This window comes from Spermophilus citellus (assembly GCF_964194105.1).
Source record: "Spermophilus citellus genome assembly, chromosome: X".
Taxonomy (NCBI): domain Eukaryota; kingdom Metazoa; phylum Chordata; class Mammalia; order Rodentia; family Sciuridae; genus Spermophilus; species Spermophilus citellus.
Window position 1 is genome coordinate 120,906,088 of NC_138190.1, and position 26,648 is coordinate 120,932,735.

The 26,648-nt window shown below is 32.9% G+C and overlaps 1 protein-coding gene across 10 annotated transcripts in view; it reads left to right on the top strand.

Moving 5' to 3' along the window:
* Positions 1-26,311, top strand: part of STAG2 (STAG2 cohesin complex component) — a 133,846-nt gene extending 107,535 nt beyond the window's left edge. For 9 of the 10 annotated variants that reach the window (XM_081277584.1, XM_081277581.1, XM_081277579.1 and 6 more), the window contains 11 exons: positions 281-455; positions 3,281-3,420; positions 3,622-3,723; positions 6,640-6,788; positions 8,250-8,378; positions 11,151-11,374; positions 14,170-14,359; positions 14,450-14,560; positions 17,848-17,974; positions 19,406-19,483; positions 24,385-26,311. In XM_081277584.1, coding sequence (XP_081133710.1) covers positions 281-455; positions 3,281-3,420; positions 3,622-3,723; positions 6,640-6,788; positions 8,250-8,378; positions 11,151-11,374; positions 14,170-14,359; positions 14,450-14,560; positions 17,848-17,974; positions 19,406-19,483; positions 24,385-24,408 — 1,449 coding nt within the window. In that variant the 3' untranslated portion in view covers positions 24,409-26,311. The remainder of the gene's footprint in view (positions 1-280; positions 456-3,280; positions 3,421-3,621; positions 3,724-6,639; positions 6,789-8,249; positions 8,379-11,150; positions 11,375-14,169; positions 14,360-14,449; positions 14,561-17,847; positions 17,975-19,405; positions 19,484-24,384) is intronic. The other variant, XM_081277580.1, reaches the window with a different exon arrangement.
* Positions 26,312-26,648: the final 337 nt, after the last annotated feature.

Here is a 26,648-nt window from a genome sequence, read left to right on the forward strand (position 1 = left end):
CATATTGGCAGCTTGTAGAAGCCATTTAATATTGCTAAAATTTTTGTGAAGATAACATTTGTGAAATTACTTTTTAAGATAATAAAGTATTATGCAAGAATTAGTAGTCGTTACAGAAATTAAACTTCAGAATTTCAATATCTTAGGAAAATACTAAGCAATGCTTTTCTTTAAGAGTTTCAAATAAAGTTAAATTTTATTTTGGCTTTAAATATATAAGATATTTGTGACTACTGATTAAAAACCTTAAATTATAACATGATTTCCTTTCTTTGAATAGGCCTTCACTATTCTGTGTGATATTTTGATGATCTTCAGCCATCAGATTATGTCAGGAGGGCGTGATATGTTAGAGCCATTAGTTTACACCCCTGATTCTTCATTGCAATCTGAGTTGCTGAGCTTTATTTTGGATCATGTCTTCATTGAACAGGATGATGATAATAATAGTGCAGGTAATTTTATTGGCATCTTTTTGTTAAGTCTGTTTTCTACTATATATCAAATTTAAGTAGGAATGTTGTGCTGTCTTGCACTATGATACATTTTATCCTCAACTCATTACATCAGGTTTTCAGTTTTGCAAATACAATGATTATTTCAAAGTTACCATAAGTAGTGCATTCCTGTAATCCCAGTGACTTTGGAGACTGAGGCAGGAGCATCACAAAGTTTGAAGCCAGCCTTTACAATTGAGTAAGACCCTGTCTCAAAATATTAAAAAGGCTGGGGATGAGGCTCAGCGGTAGAGAGCCCCTGGGTTCAATACCCAGTACCAAAAAAAAAAAATGGTATATTTGTTGCTCTATTTATGTTTTCATAGGTGTTATACATATGGGAGAATGGGACAAAATAGGTAAAGTATGAAACATGGTTATATGATCTAGCACATTATTGTTCTTGCGATATTATAGACAGTGTTGCAGAGTACAGGCTTTCAAATTAGATCTCTGCTTTTCCCTAGCCCTGTTTTTAATTTGTAGCCACCTCATGGAAATAGGAGGGTTAATTAAAATTGAGCAAAGGTACTAGTATAGTATTTGAGCATATCATAGATGCAGTAATATTTATTCCCTTCCCTCATTCATTGTTAAGTTCAGCGTTCATATAATGTGAGGAGAAACAAATATTTAAGTGACTTTTTATTATGTACTTGTATAACACAGGTTTTTGTTATTTGAGAGTGTTATGTGACATCTAGATGCTTGAAAAAATGTTAGAAACTGCTTTATAGAAGTCTGGGGCAGTACAGAATTTTCACAGGACAATAATCAAATCAAATTTGCTTAGTGTTAAGTTATTCTTCACACCCTAATTGCATACCAGATGCCTTTCTTGAGTGTGAGGTCGTAGAAAAGCAAGTATTTGGTAGATTCTTTCTGGGTTTGTTTTAATTTGAAGTTTCATTTGAAGGAAAATAAAACATCAACACATTGCTCTCCATACATAAACTGACACATCACTGTATGTCACAGTCTAAATAAACATATAATTCTAGACATGGCTTATAGCCTACTTTTTGGCAATGCTGAGCTTTGTACTCACATAGTAAAAACTTAAAACACAATTGAGAAGGCCAGAGTAGTCAAATATTTGTCAAAAATCTGTGTTGTAAAGGTCATATGCTTTCAGTTTTTCTCCTTTCACACTCAGCCATTGGTTCAGTTAAACTTCAGTTCTTAGTATTTATTTGACAGAGACATTTATTTGTTAGTAGGCAGTATACTATTTGGCATGGGTATTAAAGAAATTTAAAAGTGTTTTCCTCCAAAAATTAAATTCAAATGGAAAAGAAATGTTAAAACAAGTAGGAATCTTATAATTTGATAAGTATTAAAGGCGTGAACAAATTATGGTTCATATAAATGAAGTTTCTAACTGGTCTTCATCTTTGAGAGAACCTAACATCTGAAACCAATCTGAAAAGATAAGTAGGGCTTTTTAATTTGTATGGGAAAACAAGCGTTGCATTATAAAATCTGATGCAAAATAAGTTTTGATATATAGCCCTTTAGTTAATTAGGGACTACCTTGGCTTTATTTAAACCATTATAAATTGAGTAAGAAAGAATAAGCTTGCCAGTTTTCCTAAATTTTCTATGAGTTTCCTAGAATTGATGCCCCTTTGAGTCTTAACTCCTTGGACTTGTTTTTTGTCTGTTTACACTTTTCAAATGAAATGTTTCCAGTCCTTTGGAAAATTATAAAATATTAACAGATTTGTACACATTCATTCATCAGTCTTTATCAAAGTGTTGGTTTCAGATTTTTAAAAAAATAAATTACAACTTCAAAGTCACTCTCATTCCTCTCTTTCCCAATCGCATTACTCGGCTCTTTTCCTAGAGATAATTACTATCCTAAATTTGGTGCTTATCACACCTGTACTTTTTTTGTGTGTGTGGTTCTGGGGGTTGAACCCAAGGCTCTTGTACATGCGAGGCAAGCACTCTACCAACTGAGCTGTATCCCCAACCCAACACCTATACATTGTAATTTAATTTACTTATTTTTTGAGCAGGAAAGAATAGGATTGACTCCTGCAGGGTGAGAGGGGACATACATGATAAGGCTTGCCCCATTATAATTTTATTTTACTATGTATATAAAAAATGTAAATAAGTTAGTGGGTTTTTTTTTTTCCTTTTTACCTTATAAGTAATTAAAAATCTATTCTTAGTGCTAAGAGACTGCAGTGAGTATCACTCAACTGTGGATTTGGAAATGATTCTGTCATTTTGAAAATTAAATGTCAAGTACTTACGTAAGGAACCAGATCAGAAATATGTGAAAGTGTCTTAAAAAGACAGAATACTCCTAGGCTAATCTAACTGAATATATTTAATACATATAAAGGAAGACTTTAAGTAAGATTTGGAGGTGAGGTGGGATGGGATGCTTTTGGAAGTATAAAGAGAATTCTGAGATTGGCTGCCTTCAGGTAAAGAAGGATCTTTAACCAACAGATGTTGAATATGCAGATCTCATTGACAAAACATTCTGTTAGGGAAGTATGTGTTAGGCAAGCGTAGTCTGACTTCACTTCTGACTCATTCCATTTGTTCTTATTCCATGTTTACAACCTCCTGATTATTATTTGATCTCACAACAAAGTACTCTGCTGGAATAAATTGAGTGGCTATAATTCTTTATTTTAATTTCAATGTGTTTTCCTTTTTCAAACTCTCCAATAGAAGAGTGAAGATATAGTGTGAGTTAAAAAAACATATGCTTGCAGTAAAATAAAAGGTGGCATAATATTTGGAACTTTTCCCCCCAGATGGTCAGCAGGAGGATGAAGCCAGTAAAATTGAAGCTTTGCACAAGAGAAGAAATTTACTTGCAGCATTTTGTAAGCTAATTGTATATACTGTGGTGGAGATGAATACAGCTGCAGATATCTTCAAACAGTATATGAAGGTAAAGTTGAAAAATGGATGGAAGATAGTTTTTGAATACTTAAAAAGAAATATGACAACACTGGCTTTTATGCTTGAATTGAATTTTTATGCTTGCATTGAATTGTTAAAATTTTCTAGTGTAAAAGAAGTTTATTAAAGAATACTTAACATTATGAAGTTTAAGAGATAAAGCTCTAATTTGTACAAATTTCTTTTCTAGTATTATAATGATTATGGAGATATCATCAAAGAAACAATGAGTAAAACAAGGCAAATAGACAAAATTCAGTGTGCTAAGACTCTTATTCTCAGTTTGCAGCAGGTAAGACTTCAAGTGTATCAGCTTTACCTAACATAATTAACACTTACAAAGGTTATACTCTAAACTGGGCAAGGATGCATTTAGACAGATCATGGTAGAAATATAAAATATTCAACCTCACTTGTAGAGAAGAATTGAGAGATCATTTTTTTTTTTTTTCTTTCCAATTGTGGCACAATTGGCAAAACCCAAAGCTGTCTAAGTTATGGAAGAAATGGGTATGGAAAGCAGTTTATCAGTAAATGTATATTATATTTCTGCAGTGGCTACTATGTAGCACTTAGAATTAATGTAAATATATTTCTATTAATTTATAAAAATCTTCATAATATGTAGTTCAAGAATAAAACAAAAGATTTAGAAGGGCAGCATCCTTATTAAATGATACATATCTCTTATCTGGAAAAATGATTGCCAAAAATATATTGTAATTGTCAACTTGCTTGGTAGATTTTGAGTGAATTTTACTTTGTCTTCATATATTTTCCAACTTATTTTAGTGAGCATATATGAACTATATAACCAAAACAAAAATCATTTTCGTTTTGACACTGGCAAGGGTAGGCTTCATTAGGCAAAGTTATTTCCTTAGTATACATATGTCTTTAGAGATAAAGTTTGCATGTAAAACATACCCCAATTCAATTTTGATACATTTTTTCCTTAGAAATATAGCCATTTTTAAATATAAATACTCTTTGTGAAAATTAATAAAACATACAAGACTTTAAAGATTGCCTTTAAATAACATTTTTATACAAAGTTATCATATGTCCATGTGAGAATATATCACATTGAATCTCACATTATTTTATTTGTGTGTATATGCATGTGTAAATAAATAATGTAAGGGAGATCAGTAGAGTAGTCAAGCAGATCAGAGGCAAGGAGGGGAAGGGAAGGTACTAGAGAATGAGACTGATCAAATTCTGTTCATGTGCATGTACAAATAAGGAATAATGAGTCACAATGTTATGCATAAATATAATGTACTGATAAAAAATAAGCAATAGTTTTTCCTAAAAAAAATAATAGCTGCTTCCTGTAGAAAGTTTAGAAAATATTTTGGTGGGGGCAGGAAGGACTTAACCCCCACTGCCAACTTTATTAAAGTATAATTGACAAAAAATTGTGTATACTTATGACCCAGTATGGGAGGTTTTGGTACACAATCAGTGAAGTGATTAAATCTAACTAGTTAATGTATGTATTACCTTGCATACTTTTTTATATTAAGAACATTTAATAGGAGGTGGGTGTGGGGATACATGCCTATAATCCCAGTGGCTCTGGGGGCTAAGGCAGGAAGATTGAAAGTTCAGAACCAGCCTCGGGAACTTAGTGAGGCCCTAAGCAACTCCCAAGACCTTGCCTCACAATAAAAAAAAAAAAAGGGGGCCAGGAACATGGCTCAGTGGTAAAGCACCCCTGGTTTCAGTCCTTGGTGGGGAAAAAAAAAAAGATCCACTGTTAGCAGTTTTCAAGTGTACAAGACTTCTTTGTTTTGGTATTGACAATTAAAACAAAGACCTTGCATGTGCTGGGGAAATGCTCTACCACTGAGCTGCATTCCCAGATAATGACTTATTCTTAACTATACTCATTATGCAGTAGAGTTGACTTCCAAAGTGTACTCATCCTAATTGAAACTTTGTATGCTTTGAGCAACATCTGTATATTCTTTCTGCTCCCTAGCCCCTGGCAACCATCATTCTACTGTTTGTATGAATTCATCTTGTTTAGGTTCTGTGTTTAAGTGAAATCATATGGTATTTGTCTTTCTGTTCCTGGCTTATTTCCCTTAATGTAATGTCCTTCAGATTCACCCATGCTTTTGCAAAGACATAATTTTCTTCTTTTTTGTGGCTCAGTAATATTCTATTGCATGTGTATACATGGCACCATATTTTCTTTATTCATGCACGTATCAGTCGACATTTAGGTTGATTCTGTATCTTGGCTATCATCAATGATGTTTCAGTGAACACAGTTCACATTTCTCTTTGACATACTGATATCATTTTCTTTGCATATATACCTAGAAGTCTTGAGATTTTTAATAACTGTATAATATTTCATTTTATAGGTGGACAATAATGTAACCAAAAATCTTTTTGTTTGATGTTGAGGTCTTTTACAATTTATACCACTTATAAATAGCACTAAAACAAACTTTTTTTCTTGGTTCTCGGAGTCTTTTGTTTTGGTTTTTTTAGCCACTGATCCTACATCCCCAGTCTTTTTTATTTTTTTACTGAAACATGGTCTTGCCAAGTTGCTGAAGGTGTCACTAAGGCCAAGTCTGGCCTTGAACTTGGATCCTCCTGTGCCATCCTAATATAATAATACTTTAATAACAGTGTAGCATTTATGAGGCTCTGGGTTTAATCTACAGCACTTGGGGGAAAGAAAAAGTAATAAAAGAGCAAAATTGCCTAATAATTTAATGTGTTATATTTTTCTTTATATTTTCCCAATTAATTCCCAGTTAATACCAGCAGAATAGCATTCTGACAAAACTAAAGTTTCTGACATCAATGTTTACCTCTAGTTTAGATAGATGAGGTGCTACAATTTTGGTCAGCTGTTTCATGTTGTTTGATTAGGGATTTAACCCAGGGGTGCTTTATCACTGAGCTATATCCCCAGACCTTTTATTTTTTTAGTTTGAGACAGGATTTTGCTAAGTTGCTGAGGCAAACTTTTAATACTCCTGTCACAGCCTCCCAAGTCACTGGGATTATAGTCATGTACCATCCGTGCCCGCCTAATTGTTACATGTTTTTAAAAATTTGTTTTAGAATTAAATGTTGTACCTCATTTATAGAATACCTATATTGTTTAAATAAAAATATTACATTTTAAAAATATGTTAATACACAAAAAACTTTTAACATACTTTTTTTTCCTTTTCAGCTTTTTAATGAAATGATACAGGAAAATGGCTATAATTTTGATAGATCATCTTCAACATTTAGTGGTATAAAAGAACTTGCTCGGCGTTTTGCTTTAACTTTTGGACTTGATCAGTTGAAAACAAGAGAAGCCATTGCCATGTTACACAAGTAATCTTCCAATATTTATTCAGTGCTCTTATATTTTTAATTATAAAACTTTTTTAAATCTAGGCCTTTCATTTGGAATAGCTAATGTTAAATGTTTTATTATTAGTTTATAAATCCATATTGTATTAATATAGATTATTAATATAATTAATTATCTCAATAAATTAGTAGGGACTAAGATTCCCTTTATAAGAAGGTCAGTTTCAGGTAAGACAACAGCTTTATAAATTATGAGAAGCAAAGAAGCATATATTTATCAGATATTATCTCTTTTATCAGTTTTTGTCACAATCTCTTTGCCAGATAATTTTTTGAGGTTTAATTCCTCTGTTTCCAATTTTCTTTTTCTAGTTCTGTTTTTTTTTTATTTTGTAATGACCTTTTCCTTTATTTTGAGTCATAATCTTCTTTTACCTCCATGTTTTCTTACCATTGTAAAAATCATACATCATCTGATTTTATATTTGGCATGTAATTTAGTGGTCAGTTAAACATTTTTAAGTATGGGTATATTTTAAAGCTTTAACAACTGACATTGATATGTTAAATTCTTTTATCCCTTAACTGTGGCTTAAATAATGTTGTCTTTGGGAAAGAAGTTTTGTCAGTTTCATTGAATATTCCATTTTGTAATGTCTGTCTCTTACTTAACTCCTCTTGCCTACTTAGTTTAAAAAGTCTTAAATATTTTCCTGTAACAAATCCCTTGTTCATTTTTTTTACCCATACCTTGCCTGACTTTAATTTTCTCTCTTTTTACCTCGTTCTAAAACTCTTCAGATTTATTTTTAATGCCTTTTAATACATTGGTGGTAATTTTTATGTAATTACTACACGTGTAGTAATTGAAAAGCAATACATGATTTTGTTCTGTAATAACCTTCCTTCTTTCTTCCTCAGTGCTATCTGAGTTGTTTTTTACCCTCTATATTTTTCATAAGAGTATAATGATGGGTTTTTTAATCTTGATTAATAGGTATTTGTTACCACATGAATGTAGTTAAAATGGGCCCTGATTAGAGTTGAATTTTAACACATTACTTTTAAGTGAATCATTACAAATTGCCATTAATCATATTTTTGTTAGTTCTGTGTGTTAGAGTAGGCCTGCTTTAGATCTCAAAAAACGAAGATAATGTTTTGATCATTATGTGATGGAATTTGGGTTGTTTTCTGTGGGAAAGAAATCTTTAGTGAAGAATGTCAGTGTACCAAGCCATAGGCATTTAACTTAAGGTTAACTGGTGTCTGAGTGTGTAGTTTTAAAGAAAGTGAAGAGTGACTTAAAATGTAAATATATTTTCTCATTCTCACACTTCAGTCTCCATATTCTCTATACCTCAAATAAAATCATAACAAAAGAAATATCTTAGTAGAAAGTATAAAGTGAAATTTCCTAAGTTCACTTAATTTTTGTATTATGGTTTCTTAAATATTTATTTCAATTATTTTCATTTGCAGAGATGGCATAGAATTTGCTTTTAAAGAGCCTAATCCACAAGGGGAGAGCCATCCACCTTTAAATTTGGCATTTCTTGATATTTTGAGTGAATTTTCTTCTAAACTACTTCGACAAGACAAAAGAACAGTGTATGTATTTGCTAGAAATGTCCCTTTTGATTTCATTTTGGAATTCCTAAGAGTAATTATTATTACACATGATTTCTCTGCTTTCTATACACATATTTATAGGATTATATTGATGTACAAAAATCTTTGTATTTGAACAGTTTTATAATTTAGAGATTATAACTATATTCTATACATAATTCTCCATTTTAACTTTTTGCGTTCCTAACCCACTGTAATTGTGTCTTTTGAGGTATAACTAATGTTTTATGTATTCTTATTTCCATCCTTGCTATAGCCCAACTAAGGAAGGAGCATTTAAAAAAAAAACCATAATATTGAGAATCCATCAGGAACATCCTAGTCAGTATGTATCTTGATCTGTGACTACACTGCAAAGTAGTCTCCTAAAAGGGTGACATATAAAAGAGACCAGAAAATGAATTTAAATTCTCAAAATCTAACGTCTCTTCCCTTAGCTTTGATGTTTAAAGTGGCAGACGAATATAAACACCTTGTAGTGTAATATCTTCTGAAAACCCACTAGTGTTTTACATTTAAAACCTATAAATTCCCTACAAATTTTAAAGTAGCCAGAACTTATCTCCATTGTGATATCATAATAGAAGTTACTTGTAGGATTCGATTTATTGAAGGGGAAGAGACACCAAAGTACTTTCTGAGAATGTTCTATATCTTAGGATGGATACATTCATATATAAATAGATCCAACTGTACTCTTTAATTTCTGTGCATTTTATTATTTGTAAATATATCCATAGTAAAAATTACATAGGAGATGGGGTTATAGTTCAGTGGAGGAGCACTTGCAAACCTGTGAGGCACTGGGTTTGATCTTCAGCACCACATTAAAAAATAATAATAATAAAGGTATTGTGTCTATCTACATCCCAAACAAAACTACATGTGTTAACCTTTTTATAAAACTTGTATAGGCTAGGTGTGATTATATGTACCTGTTGTCCCACCTACTTGTGAGGCCTAGGCAGGAGGATTGCTTGAATCCTGCAGTTCAGGGACATCCTTTAATCCTAGCAAGATTCTGTCCATTTAAAAAAGAATTGCTTATACACTCTTAGTCAGAGAAATATAAATTAAACAATGAAATATTTCTTATGTAGCAGATTAACAAAAATTAAGAAGTTTGGTAGTGTTAAAATATTACCAAGGATGTGGAGCAATAGAACCTTTTTATATATTGTTGGTGACAGTATATATTGACAAAAAAACACTTTGTGGAGCTCTTTGGCAATGGTTAGTAAAGTTTAGGATTTTCACTACCTTGCAAGCAAGCATTATCCAATGAGATACCCTATAAAAACTTATAACATATGCAAAGGAAATCTGTGAAACTATGTCGACTTCTGGATTGTTTGAATAGGGGAAAAACTCAAAACCTAAAAACTTCTCAAGTACAAGATAGATTGACAGATTGTGCAATACCATAGAGTGTTTTAAATGGATATATTTTGAAGGACATGTTGAGCAAAAATAGAAAACTACAAAATTGCTATGCTGTGACAGTCAACCACATATCACAAATACAAAATGTATGCATGGAGATGATAAATAGCAAATTTCAGGTTAGTAGAAACTCTGAGGCTAAGAGGAAGAGAAATGGAAATAGCTTCAGTATGGACTAATCTTTAATGTTCTCTTAAGGTATGTGTTGTTTACAGAGCTGTAAATCTGTTGAGTATATTTTGGCTCCAACTTAGTGTTGTTATAGACTGGTAATAGTTCCCAGAATAGTAGCCAGTTCATAGACTACATTAAGGAGTACTGTACTACTCTGCCTGACTGAAGTGTATTGTAACAAAAATGACATATTGAGTAGTTATCGCAAAGCAGTATTTTGTAATTCATGTCTTCTGTGCTGATAAGTCTGAATTGATAGAAATTGGTCATTGTAATAACATGTTGGAGTTGCACCTTACAATTAGTTGATAAATAACTGTCTTCTTTTATTCTGAGTAGACACTAGCCTTACTGAACCTGTGTCCTGAATCATAGTTATGCTGCTCACTCAATTTTTTGAACGGATACCAGGGATTGAACCCAGAAGCACTTAACCACTGAGCCACATCCCTAGCCCTTTTTTATTTTGAGACAGGATATTGCTAAGTTGCTTATGGCCTCTCAAAGTGCTGAGGCTGGCTTTGAACTTGCAGTTATCCTTGGGATTACAGGTGTGTACCACCATGTCTGGTTGCTCACTCATTTTTATGACTATGGGTACATAATTCTCACTTTTTTAAAAAACATATTTTTTTTTTAGTTGTTGATAGATCTTTATTTTATTCATTTATTTATATGTGGTGCTGAGAATTGAACACAGTGCCTCACACATGCTAGGCAAGTGCCTTATCACTGAGCCATGACCCCAGCCCCTACTTCTCACTTTTTTCTTTATGTGTTAAATGAAGAGAATGTTTCCTTCACAAAATTAAAGGATAGTTAAGGAACCTGAGAGAAACGTGCCTAGCACATAGTAGTCACATGAATATTGGTTGAATTTTAATTGCAAAATCATTAAAAAAAGCCTTATGATACTTGTTTCCCAGGGAAGATTTATGATTTCTATCAGTCTGAAGCTTTTTTATCACCTATGCATGGGACATACCCAACAAATGTAGAGCTGAAATGCTCTATTTCATTCAGTGTGATAGTCTTGAGGCTGAGATTAAGTATTGTGCAGTGCTCACTACAACCAAGGATTGGTAGAACTAACAGTTTTATTATCAAAGTTAATAGTTTCTACTTCTTTTAAAGGTATGTTTACTTGGAAAAGTTCATGACATTTCAGATGTCACTCCGAAGAGAAGATGTGTGGCTTCCACTGATGTCTTACCGAAATTCTTTGCTAGCTGGTGGTGATGATGACACCATGTCCGTCATTAGTGGAATCAGCAGTCGGGGGTCAACTGTGCGGAGTAAAAAATCAAAACCATCTACTGGAAAACGGAAAGTGGTTGAGGGCATGCAACTTTCACTCAGTAAGGATATAGTTTATTCTTTTTGTATTTTCCCCTAATGTTCACCAACTGAATTGTTATTAATATTTACCTTATTTTTCATTTGATATGTGTTATTCAACAATAGCTTGCACAATGTATCAGTTACATATGAATATGTTAAAGTATTTTGCATATATGAACTCAGTTCTGACAGTTTTTCAGGTATATCCTCATTTTTCAAATGAAAAAACTAACAGATTGAGTAACCTTCCCAATGTCACACAGATAGGTTGTAATAGTCAAAGACAGTTTGATTCCTGAGTGCCTGCTTTTCAATCACTGTGCTGTATTTTATGTATAGGGAAATAGACTCAGTATTATAGTGTTATTACTAAGCAAAGAGATCAGATCATGTAATTTTAAGTGGAATGACATTGAAAGAAGTAACAACCTCTGCATTTCCTTGAAGATGTCATTAATTTTGAAGAACTTGATGGAAATTTAAAGTACAGCCTGTCGTTAGAGATAGGAATGCATTATGATGTTAGATGATCTTGTGTTCCTAGCATTCCAGGGTTGGTTTGATATGGGCCTTGGGAATATTTTTCTTTTCACTGGAAGCTTTAAACAAATTAGCAAAGATGTCAGAATTTGTGGCAGTTATATTACCTCAGACTTAAGATATAGCAAGCATTTGTAATGTTTGGTGCCTCAGCTTGGAAGACTGAATGGCTGGAGGCTAGAATCATATGAATTCATCTTTGCCTACATATCTAACCTCAGCTGGACTGTCTGCCAGAGTATGTGTAAAGACTTCTCCATGTTAGCATGTCACTCGCTTCCAAGAGCTTAAGTAGTATCCTGAGAGAGAGGAAATGGGAGCTTCTAGTTTTAAAGTCCAAGGCTCAGAAACTGGCATAATATGACTTATGCTATATTCTCTTGGCCAAACAATCACGGAGATTATAGGGAAAGGGGCATAATACTCTTTGTGCAAAGAGTGTGAAAGAGTTTGGGAACCATATTTTTTTTTAATTGCCACACAATGTATCGGCCACTATTTTTCATCGGGCGTATAGTATAAAAAACTTGGTTGTCTTATGGTTAGTTTTAGTATCATTTGTCCAGTCATAACCTTACAACTTGTATAGTTTCAGACTTGGTTATATAGTCCCAATATCACAGTGGATCTTTCCTATCAACCTAACAGGAATGATCATTTATAAAAAGTTTTTTTTTAATAGAAAAGTTATTCAAGTAAAAGGTGTTTCCTGCATATCATTGTAAATCTTATTGAAAAGCTTTTCTCATCTGAATCAATAATTAATAGTTACAGATTTGTGCTGTAGTATCAAATCTCTCCTTTCCCTTAGACTTCATGAAGCACTTTTGCATTTGTATTTTTATAACATCTTAGAAATGAATTGCCGAACCAGATACAAGTTTTGGTCAATGCTCTTTTCAGGTGTTTCAAGAGAGCCATAGAAATTAAGGCACTAATAAGTTAGAATACTGATAGGTTAGCCAGATCAATGCCATATTAGACTCTGAACATAGAAGAATATGATATAATTATATTGTGAAAAGTGAAATTTATGTCTAAACCATCAATTACTAGAGTGTTGGTACATTTTCTGTAGGTTTTTCCTTTAAAACTTAGATATATGCTTACATTTATAATCCACTAATAAAATAGTTCTTAGCTCAGTCACCAAATGCCCTCAATTTTACCTCTCGAGTCAGTGGTTTAAAAACTTAACTCAGTAATGGCTTATATGTGAATTAGTATAAAAGAAGTTTTTGCAGGTGTGAAATCTACTTTTTCTTAAGTCCAGTACTTAATGTACATATGGATTTGTGGTCCCTTTGCACTTAAGAGAAGTTTAAAACCTGCTCAGCAATCTGCATCCCATAGTTTAGGAACCACTTTCCTGTTGTATCCATCTCTTAGTATATCTTGTTTCAATCACCTAGGGCATAAAATTAGTCTGCTAACTGGCCTGTTTGCTTATAAGTCTTCCTCTTCTTAAGTCCACTATCCATAGTGCTACCACATTGACTAAAACATGTTACTCACCAAATTGCTTCCATTTCTTAAAGCATTCAGCAGTGATTTCCTGGCACCTTCTCACAGATCACAAGGCTTTCTACAAATTGATTCCTACTTTTTATACTTAATCCCCCCTTGTACTGGTGCTTAAATCCAGGGGTACTTTATACTGGGCTAGATCCCTAGCCCTTTTTAATTTTTTTTATTTTGAGATAGGGTAAGTTGCCCAGGCTGGCCTTGAACTTAAAATCCTCCTGCATCAGCCTTCTGAGTCACTGGGATTAAGATATGCACCACCATGTCTGGCTTATTCCTGCTTCTTTATCCAGTTTTACTTATCTTTTCCCATTCTTTTCATCTTTATACTCCCAGTAACATCAAAGTATTAATTTCAACCATATGAAGTTGCCATTTTTTATAGGTCAGATATCATCAGATTAATAGGATTCAGTTACTGATCTTTCATGCTTCAGTGCTTTTACTTGTGTTCTTACCCCTGCTTGGAAAAACTTTTGTAGCCCACTCAACACTCACTGTAGTTAAAGTCACTTCTGGGTAGCTATCTGATTTCTTGCCACACTGTATTTTAACTGTATGTTTGTTATTTTTTACAATTAGATTATAAGGGCAGGGTGGAAACTGCCTTTCATATCTTTGAGTCTTCCAGTTCCTAGCACTAGCATGTGAAGAGTAGCCAAAAGTTTGTTTACCTGAATGGGTAGTTTTAGATATCTGACTATTCAAAATTAGTGACTGAACTTCATTGATGTAAATTTTCTTTCAGCTGAAGAAAGCAGTAGTAGTGACAGTATGTGGTTAAGCAGAGAACAAACACTGCACACCCCTGTTATGATGCAGACACCCCAGCTCACGTCCACTATTATGAGAGAACCCAAAAGATTACGGCCTGAGGATAGCTTCATGAGTGTCTATCCAATGCAGACTGAGCATCATCAAACTCCTCTTGATTATAAGTAAGTACATTTGATTGTTTTCTGTACTAGAACTTTATTAATTACATAGAAAAAAGTTAAGTTAAAAGAAGAATAAAATTCTCCTTGAAGCACGCAGGTAACATGGATGTTAGCTCAAAGACAACAAGAGGAAGCAAGGCAACAGCAGGAGAGAGCAGCAATGAGCTATGTTAAACTGCGAACTAATCTTCAGCATGCCATGTAAGTGAGAGTGCCTTATTGTCTGAGTCTAGGAAGTTCACTAATTCATTTTAACATATTTTAATGTGTGCCTTATATAAAATTTCAGCAAACTCTCTAGAGTAACTGAGCTGAAATAATCAAGGAACTAAAATTGGTCTTTCCAACAGAAAAAATAAGTTTTAATTTAAATATTAACTAGATAGCTAAAGGACCAATCTTAGGTTGATCTGTTGGAAAAGTTTAAATACGAATCCTTGTTTATTTTGGTACACAGAATTAAAAAATACATTTCTGTTACATCCTAGTGATTTTCCCACCTTAGTTCAGGCCCTCATCTCTAACTGTTTTTGTTCCCCTCAAATTCCCCATTTATCCTCTCACCAAACCCTTCCCTTCACACCCCCCACCACTCCATCATTCACACTGCCATCAAAAATTACTATTCTAGAATAAAAATCTTACCATGTAACCTCTTACTTAAAATCTTTCCATGGCTCCCCATTGCCTGCTGGTAAAGTTCAAACTCCTTAGCTCATGGCATGCAAGATCTTTCAAAATATGGCCCCTGCTGTGTTTTAGTCTATCTCATTCCCTGAAAACTGGTAAAATCATCGTGAAAGAACAAGCTCAGGTGTCACCTTAAGTGAAGCTTCAGTCATCTATGCTCCTATGGCACTATGTATATTCATATTTCTTTACTTAACATATTGTATGAAAACTATTTGTTTATGAGTTTGTCCCTTTCTTTAGACTGTGAGCTCCTTAAGGGCAGGGACCCCATTCATTGCCTGTTAACATTTGGCACATAAAAGTTGCCAAATAAATGTTGATTGAATGAGTAATTGTTCAGTGCTTTAAAAACTATAGTTCATCTTTTGAATACTTTGTTTTTACTGGATTTTGTATGAAACCTTTGTATCTTTCTGAAATTTTTATTTGTTTTGGGTCTAAACGAGCAATGTTTAGATGTTTTATATGTCTTGATTGGTATGCAGGGAAAGTATGATGATTCTAATGAAGTTTTTCAGTTTGCAAGCATTATAATAAATGTGGTATTTGCTTTAATACTAGGAGGTAGTAATTGTTACCTTTTTATTTTTTAATTTTATATTTTGTTTGTTTTTCAATCAGAATTTTACTTGTTTTTTTCTTAAGAAATGATCATTTACCACATGAGTGGTGGCCTATATAAATTCACTTCAGTTATCTCATAGTGCTCTTTAAGAACCTCTGTTGAGGCACAAAATATACTATATCACATGTGTATAGACTCTGATCCTAACTTGGTTAATAAGGTCATCATCTGTACTATCACTTGATTCTGTCCTCTCTTTTTTTCTGGCCATATTACCTTTAACATATGTTCTTATTTCATGCTGTATCCTACAAGTGATTTTTTTTTTAGCTTCCAGTCAGTCACCAATCCAAACACTCGAATTCATTCGAGAATTCTGCCATGTAATCATTTGGTTTATATCTCTCCCTTGAGAACTTGGTATTGGTTCCTGAGATCTTCTGGAGCATCTCATTACTCAGTACCATTTATCATTATTCTTTTCTTTGTACTGTTTTAATTCTCAGTTATAGGACATCTTTCCCAGGCAACTGCAAAGGGTTATCTCAATTAAGTAATTGTCACCAGAGAATTCTTTTGGTTTTGTTGTTTCATAAGTGGTCTGTTGTCTGGAATTTTTTTTGTTAAAACATTGCTTGGCTTTGAACCCCATGCCTTACACCTGCTAGGCAAGTGTTCTACCACTAAGCTACATCTCTAGCCCATGGTATATAATTTTTATTTTATTTCACAGTACTGGGGATTGAATGCAGAAGTGCTTTATCCCTGAACCTCATCCCCAGCCCTTTTTAGTTTTTGAGACAGGGTCTTGCTAAGTTGTTGAGGGTCTCACTGAGTTGGTGAGGCTGGCCTTGAACTGTGCTCCTCCTGTCTCAGGTCCCAATTAGCCAGAATTAGAGGCATGTGCCACTGTGTTGGGCTTGCCTAGGTCTTCAAAGTACTTTTAAAAAAATACAATAGTTTTTCTGTAATGAGACCATCCTATAATATAAATTACTTCCAAATTATCATTTTTCCTGTAGTTTATATCACATACATCATGTGTGTACTCCAAATGAAATGCATCATGCATGCATTTCTGGGTTTTGGTAACATCGTCCACAAAACTTGCATATTCCCTGCACATCTGCCTCCACAACATACAGTAAAGATTGTCTTGTCTTTTATTATTCAGAACTGTTACGACCATTATCAACATATTTGTCCAGGTAGCCTTGATCAGATATTATGGATGTTATCTTTGTATCTTTTATGATCCAGTATAATATTGTGTACATTGTAAGCAATTTTTTGGTGAGTCTTTTTCTTGGAGGAGGGATCTTTAGATAACAAAAGAAGAAGTCACATTTGACTTTACTCTTGGTTTTGCTGCTTTATGTTCGTCTGGGTTAACTTGTAAACTTAGTTTATTTTCCCTATAATTATGTGATGACATGTAGACCTTTTGGTCTTTATTTTTATTTCTATATAATATCTTAGTTTGTGTTGCATACGACACAAGAATTCAAAATTCAACATTAAGTATTGCTCATTTTTTTCTGAGGCAAAATTAATTCCTTCTTTCACTATATCCTTATAGCAAATGATGCATGGTTCTATTATAACACTTAATGTTTTGTCAATTAATTGTTTATCTGTTTTCCCATAATAGACTGTGAGCTCCTTGAGGGCAGGAATCATGTTTTTTTTTTTTTTTTTTTTTTTTTGCATCCAGAGGGCACAGTAGAAGCATATCACAGAGGAGTTACTCTGTGAATGAGTGAGTGCATGTGTGCCTGGTATATATTAGGTACTAAATGGATGAATTGAAAATGGATAAAATTAGTATTATATGATGAAAATATATGTATTCTGAAAATGTGATTTCTTTGGTCTCTGTTTTATGTTTGTTTATTAATTTGTACCCTGCCTACTTTCAAAAAGGATTTGAGGTATCTAGTATGTTCCCATGTGGGAAATTCTCATTGAATCTTATATATGGAATGTCAGAACTGTCTATTTAAATGTTTCAAAGGAATGTAGAATAAATGTAACTTCTAAGCATTTTTAAACAACTGGACATTGGGATTTCTACATCATTGATGACATGATCAATGCCTAATCATTCTCCCTGACCTTTAATTCCATCATTTTCCATTATACTTGAATATAGAGAGCCACATAGTTGCTGCCTATGTATTAATAGTCATGACATTGGTTTAGATCTTGACTTTGTTTTATATTTCTCTAGTCGGCGTGGTACAAGCCTAATGGAAGATGATGAAGAGCCAATTGTTGAAGATGTTATGATGTCCTCAGAAGGAAGGATTGAGGATCTTAATGAGGGAATGGATTTTGACACCATGGATATAGACTTGGTAAGAAACTCACAGATACATGATTTCTTTATTTAGAGCCTTTGGAAACAAAGTTGGATATTTACTAGAGAAATACTTGCCTTGAAAAATAAGTTCTACAAAAGTATTAAATAAAACAGTTGCCAGGAATTTGGTTATATGAGACGAGATTAAGTAGTGTTTGAAGTTGGTAAAGATTTTAGATCTCAGTTTAAGATGACAAAACTGTGTATTTACACTGGGTGTGGTGGTGCACACCTGTAATCCTAGTGGTTTGAGAGGCTGAGAGGATCACAAGTTTAAAGCCAGCCTCAGCAATAGTGAGACACTAAGCAACTCAGTGAGACTCTGTCTTTAAATAAGGTATAAAATAGAACTGGGGATGTGGCTCAGTGGTCGAGTGCCCCTGAGTCTAATCTCCAGCACCAAAATACTGTATTTACCTTTGAGATTAATTTAGGAATATATAGCATTATATGATACACTTTTCATATTAATTAGACTAGAAATCATGATGTATATTGGTTATATGTCAAATTTTTAGAAAATATGAGATATGGGCTGGGGTAGAAAATATGAGATATGGGCTGGGGTTGTGGCTCAGCAGTAAGCACTCGCCTAGCACATCTGAGGCCCTGGGTTCAATCCTCAGCACCACATAAAAATAAATAAATAAAGGTATTGTGTCCAACTACAACTAAAAAATAAATTAAAAAAAGAAAATATGAGATAATATTCTAAGTATCACATCACCTTTTAATTTACCATTCATTTGCCATATCAAAATAGTATATTATTAACTTGATACTACCCTGTTATTGAGACAAAGTTCCATTTCAAATAATGATGTAAAATTACTTAGAGTTAAGAAGAAATTAAATATATACAAGGGACTATTGTTCATTAATAATTATGTGTCTAGTCAGAGCTTACTGTATACAAAATACTTCTGTATGTTTCATTTTGCCAACTGTCTCATTTAACTTAGTGAAAAGTAGATTGAGAGGATTTGAGGATATTGAAGCATAAAAAGTTAGCTTATCCAAGGAGAAAAATCTAATAATTGGTAAAGCTAAGACTTACTATAAACTATGTCTTTAGTCTACTTTTTAGAATACCATGGTATATTCTCCTTAAATAAAGAAGTAATTAAAATATGTCTTCTCTTTAGAATAATATAATTTGGTGTCTTTAGAGGGAAATTATTTGAGGGAGGGAATTTTAAAGTAAAATGAAAAAATTGAGCTTGTAGTTTTTGTCATTCAGAATAATTTTTCCACAAATGAATTTTTGTACTTTTAAACATTGCATAGTTGAGTACTCTATATTTGAAGTTTATAAGGTATACTAGGAATCACATAGGCCAAACAAATGCCTAATGATAATTAATATGGCTATTTTCAGTTACTATCTGGCTTATAGATTTATTGTCAACTTTCTTTTTTTCCTTAGCCACCATCAAAGAACAGACGAGAGAGAACAGAACTGAAGCCTGATTTCTTTGATCCAGCTTCAATTATGGATGAATCAGTAGGTTTGATTTAAATGTACTCCAGGATTGCGAAATCACGAGTATAGTAGTCCCTAAGTTTGAGGTTGAAGAGCTGGGGCAGCATACTAAGAATGGATGAAAAAATTGGATATGAGAAAAGGCTGGCAGGGAGGATTTTGATGAGAAAGGAGTGGTGATACAATAGTGATAAATGATTAAAAGTGCTCTTGAATCCCTGGTCAACTGGGACTAGAATGTTAAGGACCTTTCCTGTAGGATTGGGTTACCCATTGAAGGATTTTAAATGAGAGATGACATGAATCAGAATTGTATTTCATGGGCTGGGGCTATAGCTCAGTGGTAGAGTACTTGCCTAGCATGTGTGAGACACTGAGGTCAATCCTCAACACCATATAAAAACAAATAAAATAAGAATTAAATTCTTAAAAAAGAATTGTAATTCATGAAATTTCCATGGCATTTATGGATGGATAGAATGAATACGAGAACAATCAAAGGCAATAAAAACTTAAACAAAGATTTTTGAGAACAAAATCCAGATATTGAGATATCTAAGATGAAGATTTAGTTATTCCTCTCTAGTCCTCACTTGGTAACTATTGGGTTTTGTCAGTTCTTTTTCTTAAATACCTCATATCAGCCCCCTGTTCCATATTCTCCCTGGCCATGCCCTGACTTCATGTCCTCCTCAATGGGACTGTTGCAGAGCTTTTAAACCAATCTTGGTGCCCTACTTTTCCTTTATAAATATCTTTTGGGATTATCTTTGTAAAATGCAGATATGATTTTTTTCACCTACGGTTCTAAGTCATTTTGACATCACCACCACTAACTTCAAGAAAAAATTCTGAGTCCTTAGCCTGGCAAACAATATCTTTCTTGATCTAGCTCCTTTTCCACCTAAACCTTGGCCTTTTCCTTATAATTACATGTATCCTGTGCTCTAGCCATTCCAAATCTTGTAGTTTTTCTATGATATAGTATAATCTTTCATAAATCCATGAAAGCTTTTTTTCTCTGCCAGAAATACCTACCCCTTTCCTTTTCCTCCTAGAGAATTCTTCCTTTAGTATGCAGTTCTAACATTACTAGTGATAGTTTTGCTGATCTCTTAAAATATTTTATTCTTTGCTCCCTTTGACACTTTTTATACAAATTCATTTTGATAATTACCAGACTGGTGCAGTGAGATATGTTAATTACATGTCCCAGTCCCTCAATAGACTGAACTCCTTGAAACAGTGATGGTTTTGTTGAGTTCTGTCTAACATAGTAGGTGTTTGGTTTTGTCAGATGAAGAAATCATTTAAGTGGTCTTAACATCTCATTTTTTCATGCCCACCTACTTTTACTCCTTTCTCATTACACCCACTACTTAGGTGACTGTTGTACCATCCTGTGAGGCACCATTTCCTCCTTGCCCTCTCCTATCTCACAATCTGCTTTCAGATAGCCCTTGGAAATACTTTAACAAACAAATTCACACTACCTGATTATATTAATAAGGTCAGTTGTTAACTCAGAAGATTCTCAGAGCAGCAGGTACAGAAATATTTGGATAGCCTGGTGCAGCGGTGCATACATATAATTCCAGCAGCTTAGGAGGCTGAGGCAGGAGGATCATAGGCCATTCCTCAGCAACTTAGTGAGGCACTGAACAACTCAGCAAGACCATGTCTCTAAATAAAATCTAAAAAAGGGCTTTCTAAGTGCCCCTGGGTTCAATCCCTGGTACAAAAAAAAAAAAAAAAAAAAAAAAAAAGAAAAAGAAAGAAAGAAATATTGGGATAGACCTCCTTAGGAACTTTTTAACCAGTATTTCTGAATCTCTAATGTGCATTTGAATCATCCATAATTCTTACTAAAATGTGACTTAGATTCACCTTCAGCGAGTCGAGCATGGTCTGAGTTTCTGCATCTTTAATAACTGCTGTTGATGCTTCAGGTCTGCAGACCATTCTTTGAGTTACAAGGTTTATGGTACATAGATGAACTGTCCTATCTATAAGTTTATAGTTTAAGTGCATATTAAAGTAGGTGGTTTTCTTGATAATTTAGCAGAATATATCTTCCCAATTTGTTACATAAAACATGAAGGGAGGATTGTGATGGGGGATAAAAGAGAATCTTTTCAAGCAGATATGATGAAATGCATTTGTCCAACACTTTATTGAGGTGGAAGTATTGAGCTGGAAGTTGGTGTTAAATGCACAAGACACTCTCCCTGTCCTTAAGTAATGCATATTCTAGTGCATTTGGACTATCACTTTGAAATAAGAGATTATGTTCCTGACACTATGCTAGGCATGATTTATTTTGATCCTTGCAGTAACCTTGTGAGAAAGATGGTGGGATTCTCACTTTTATACCCAAGCAAACTGAAACCAAAGAGGTAGTTTAGTGACTAAGGAAGAGTTATACAACTAATAAGTATCAGAGTAATAATTTGATGCCAGTTCTTTTGATTTTATAATCTCATGCTGTCTCTACTATTTTATATTTATCAAAACTAAAATCAGATCTCATTTAGATGAATCACCAAGAAAAGTAATTAGGAAATTGAAATGATTGCTGTAGTCAAAATTGCTATGATAAGAGATCAATATTTTTTAATGTATTAATCTGTTGTCAGAATTTTAAGTATTTTCAAAAAGTGTTCTTCCAGTGACTAAAATAATGAAACAGTAATATATTTTTTGACATTTAACATTTAGAGAAAACAAAAACTTGAGGTCAGAAGTAGGGACCCAAAAATATTTATTGTTTATAGCAACTTTATGACATTCTCCTATATATTGGTTATATTATAACCGGGAAGCCTTTTGTCGTTGTAGTTAATTTGATAAAAGTTTAACTGCCTCTGCTTCTAAAATAAGGAAATGAGTACGGGTACCTATATCTGTAGTTTTGTAGTATTACCACATGATGGCAGTAGTCACATAACTGAGTGCTTACTAATCTTTAAAGGTTTGGGTACCTTTAGAAATATTTGACCGTGTATTTTCAAATAAATGAGTTTGTTTTTTTTCTTTTAAATATATATACCCCATAGTGTCTCAACCATAATGCAAGAAATGGGATAACAGAAAAGTTCAAGTGTAAAATCTGTTTGCCTTAATGCATAGATCTATTATAAAACCTATGATAAGTGAGTCATCAAAATAGTATAATTGGAATTTAAATCCCTTAGTGACCATTTCTCAGATTCTTCAGTTCTAAGTGAAGTAACTCAAAGCACCTTAGTGTAGATACTTCAGGTTATTACAAAAGTAAATCCTAACATGATTTTCACATCATCTAGGAGTAATAATATAAAAACTCCAAGCATATCATTTTGGAGTTACATATACATAGGATTCTAGATTTATGGTATAGTTGTTTTTATATTTGGAAACAAAATTGTTTCATCCATGTGATAGTGGTTATTTTCTGCCAGTATTGATACAGCATGCCAAAGTTTGATATTTGTATGTTTAAGTAGATGTATTGTTTATTAATGTCAACATCAAAAACTCAATTTGTATTAGCACAGAAAAGAGTGTGTCACTTTTTTCCTGTTTTGAAATTCTTTTAATGGAATTATCTGTAGTATAAAATGGGTCAAAGAAGAGTTTAGTATAATAGAGCTAGTTTACTGGTCTCAAGAAAATCTAGTTATGACCTAGTCAAAAATAATTTCAGGTATTCAGGTGCTTTCTAGTTAGGCACTTTGGAAAGAACTTGAGTTCATCGTCATTCTACACTAAGAATAGGCTAATTAAGATTTTATCTTTTCATTAACTATCAGACCTTTCAATGTTTTGGCTAGAAGGGCTAGGTCTCTTTAGTGGAATCATCCTAACTACCCAAACTCTGACTTTTAATAAAAGAGAACCCTGAAACTTCCTGGAGGAGAGGGGAAGTCAGGGGATGAACACTTGAGTTGATAATTCATTACAGCAAAGCTGCAGTCACATTGATATTTGTTTTCCTGGTCTGAAAATACACAGTTCCTTTAACAATTCATGCATTCTGACTTGGTCAAATAAGATTTAACTTACAAGTAAAAGCCCTTTGTGATCTCAATCCCAGCTTGTTACCTCTGGCTTTGATAGCAGTTCTAACTAGTTCATTATAGTATTCTAAAATACTGCTTAATTGGCATAATAAGTGCTAGAATTTAATCGAAATACCTAACAGTATGTATGTCAAAAATTAGGTGCAGCTCTGGTTTAATGAATAAGGGAGTTACTCCATTCATCATCTGCTTTTACTTTTGGTGACAAGTAATTATTAGATTTTACCTACCTAACATGCTTTTCCCAACTGGAATATATAGAAAAGTACCTACCAATATGTCATTTTTCCTAGATTTCACCTTATTTGATTTTTTAAAAACATTTATAGTTCTGTTCATTAATTCAGGCAACATTTAATTCTAAAGAAAGCTTTCTATTGTCTACATTTATTATTCTTGGATTTTTTGGGGGGAGTTGCATGTTCAATTGCCTTTTTAAAAACTATACCCACTTCAGACTGCAAGTGGACAAGTTTATAAAATATTTTCTTAAACTCTTTGCAGTGAACCTATGCCAGAAATATATGTCAGAAAGTGTGTTCATTTGTTCATTTAACAAATGTTGAGTACCTAACTTTGTTCAGGGCATTTAATGGTATATATAAACAAAATTAAGCCAAGGTCCCTATTCTTAGCTTTTTTTTTTTCTCTCCTATTCTTAGTTTTATTTGTGAGATAATTGGCATCTTGATTAGTCCTGATGTAGTTATTTCATTATTTATTAATGGTTACTTTAACTTTGAAATTAATAATCAAATGGTTTTATTGATGTTATTTAACATTATTAATGTAATGTTTACAGACTTTTATTAAGAAATGAATGACTATTTTAACAAGATTTTTTTTTCCCTCTCTCATTAGGTTCTTGGGGTGTCAATGTTTTAATACCAGTACACAAATAAATCTGTGGTGAAGTCAATTTCTAAGTGGAAGAGGAAATTTTAAAATAAAAGTGTGGTAGATACAGTGAAATTCTGTACAGATTTTTCTCTAAGGAGAATATGACACGCTTATGCTTACCAAGATCCAAGTGCATTGAGGGGCAGTTTTGTTTGCCTGAAAAAAGTAAAGGACAAGTAAACAATTTGATGATAAGCTACAGTTTTTCTTAGAAAGTAAATATTTTATTTATGCGCTGTTAGTTGGCTTTTAAATCAATTATTTCATGCTTTTTTTAAAAAAAAATATAACAATCTGAAGAGGCATTTGGTACAGAAGAATCCTCTCACATTTATTTACTGGTTGTACTAATTAATGATGACCTCTGCTGGATTTCTGTTTACATCTGAGAAATGTTAAGGATGAATTTATTCCCTGACCCTGAAATTGTAGGATAGAATTGTTTTTAGCATTCTAAATTTAAATGCTTAAAACATCAATCAACAAAACTTTGTTTTAAATATTGTAATTGTGGAGAAAAGTTAAACTTATAAGCAGAACTTTTACAATTTTTTCATCTAAAATGTATTTTAAGATATTTTTAAAATCCAAGAGCTTCTCTATACTTTTCAGAACTATCCAGATGCAGTGAACTGCCAGAAGGTAACCAGTCTCAAACATGCTTATCCCACTATCAACCCTGAAAGTTTGCTTGTCCTTTAAGATAAAAATGTAATGTTGTGATATTCCTTCCAGTAGTGCCACTGTATTTTGTCTCCAAATAAAAGAAGCTTATTGTAGTATGTTTGCAGAAAAATTCTAAACAAAAATTATACAGCTTATTAGAGTGTGGGAATAGGGATCTAAATTTTAAATAAAATTATATATATATATAAATTGGTGCTGATTTTATAATTGCGCAGTTTGTTTAGTTTTTTCTTACTTTTAAATTCCAACTTAAAATTATGAGGTTTCAGAAATATATTGAAAGTTTAACAATGTTTAAAAATAGAAAAGCATGAGTGTTCATGCTTTAAAATGATTTTTAAATTTGTATTTTATATTGTTTTATCTATCTGTCTTTGCAAGCAGTCTTCAGGTTAAAGATACTTCTAACAGGTTACAGTACATTTTCCTCTGTATGTAAATTAGATGGGATAATAGAATTCATAACCCATAATATTCTTTGAAAGCTAAGCTTTAAACTTCATTTTATGTCCTTTCACAAATGAATTAGTTTCAAACAGAAAGTGGCTACTTGCCATTTTGACATCAACTCATTTTGCGAGGCTTAGGCAGCTAGACATCGTTTAAAACAAAATATTAACTTATATTACATGTGTATCTATCTTTTGTCAGTCGTCTCTCAGTTCTTGAGGTATATTATTTTAATCATTCCATGCCTTAATATGCTTGCAATACAAGAATATCTTCTGATGGGTGAATACCAAAAGACTTCCAGTTTTTAGATTCAGAAATCAACAAGCATTGGGCTGTGGTAGCCAAAAACCATAGGTTAGCTAAAAGATCATGATGAAATACAATTATTTTATTAAATCATGGTTAATAACAAATGAAAACAGACTTGTCTAACAGATTTTCCATCAACAAATATTGTTATGTGCAAAAGTATTGCATATGTTGTTTTACACACCACTGCATTTACTAGAACTGCTGAGAGGACTGTATATATGATTTTAAACCTAAGTTGATTTTTTTCCTCACTCTTGAAAGGAGTACTTCTTTGTGAAAGCAGTTCTTACAGCTTTGTTTTCAACCAGCTAAAAAATGTTTTATATATTACTCTAACCTGTTGTCCTCCACATTCTATTGTCCTAATTGTACTGTTTTCTGATTTGTATTTATGTCTTGAGACAGTAACTTTTTGAATAAAAATAAACCTACAGTATGTTGTATGTTTTATCTCTTGTAATTAAAGGGGAAGGGTGGCTTTAAATGGTTTACAAATTATATCTATTACATTTTTTAATGTGTTTGAGTGGGAATATTTATAGAAAACAACATCACTTTATATTTTAAATAAATCATATGTATTTTTAAATGAGACTAAATCCCTAATTGGGTTATTACTTTAAAATAAGAACGTGTAACAATTATTGCTTTGATTTTTTTTTTTTTAAATCTGGTATGTGTTGAACAAATTTTGAACTGTCTTCATTGTTTATTAAGTATACATTTGAGTGCCTACTATGTGCCAGGCACATGTTAAAGGTCCTTCCCTCAGA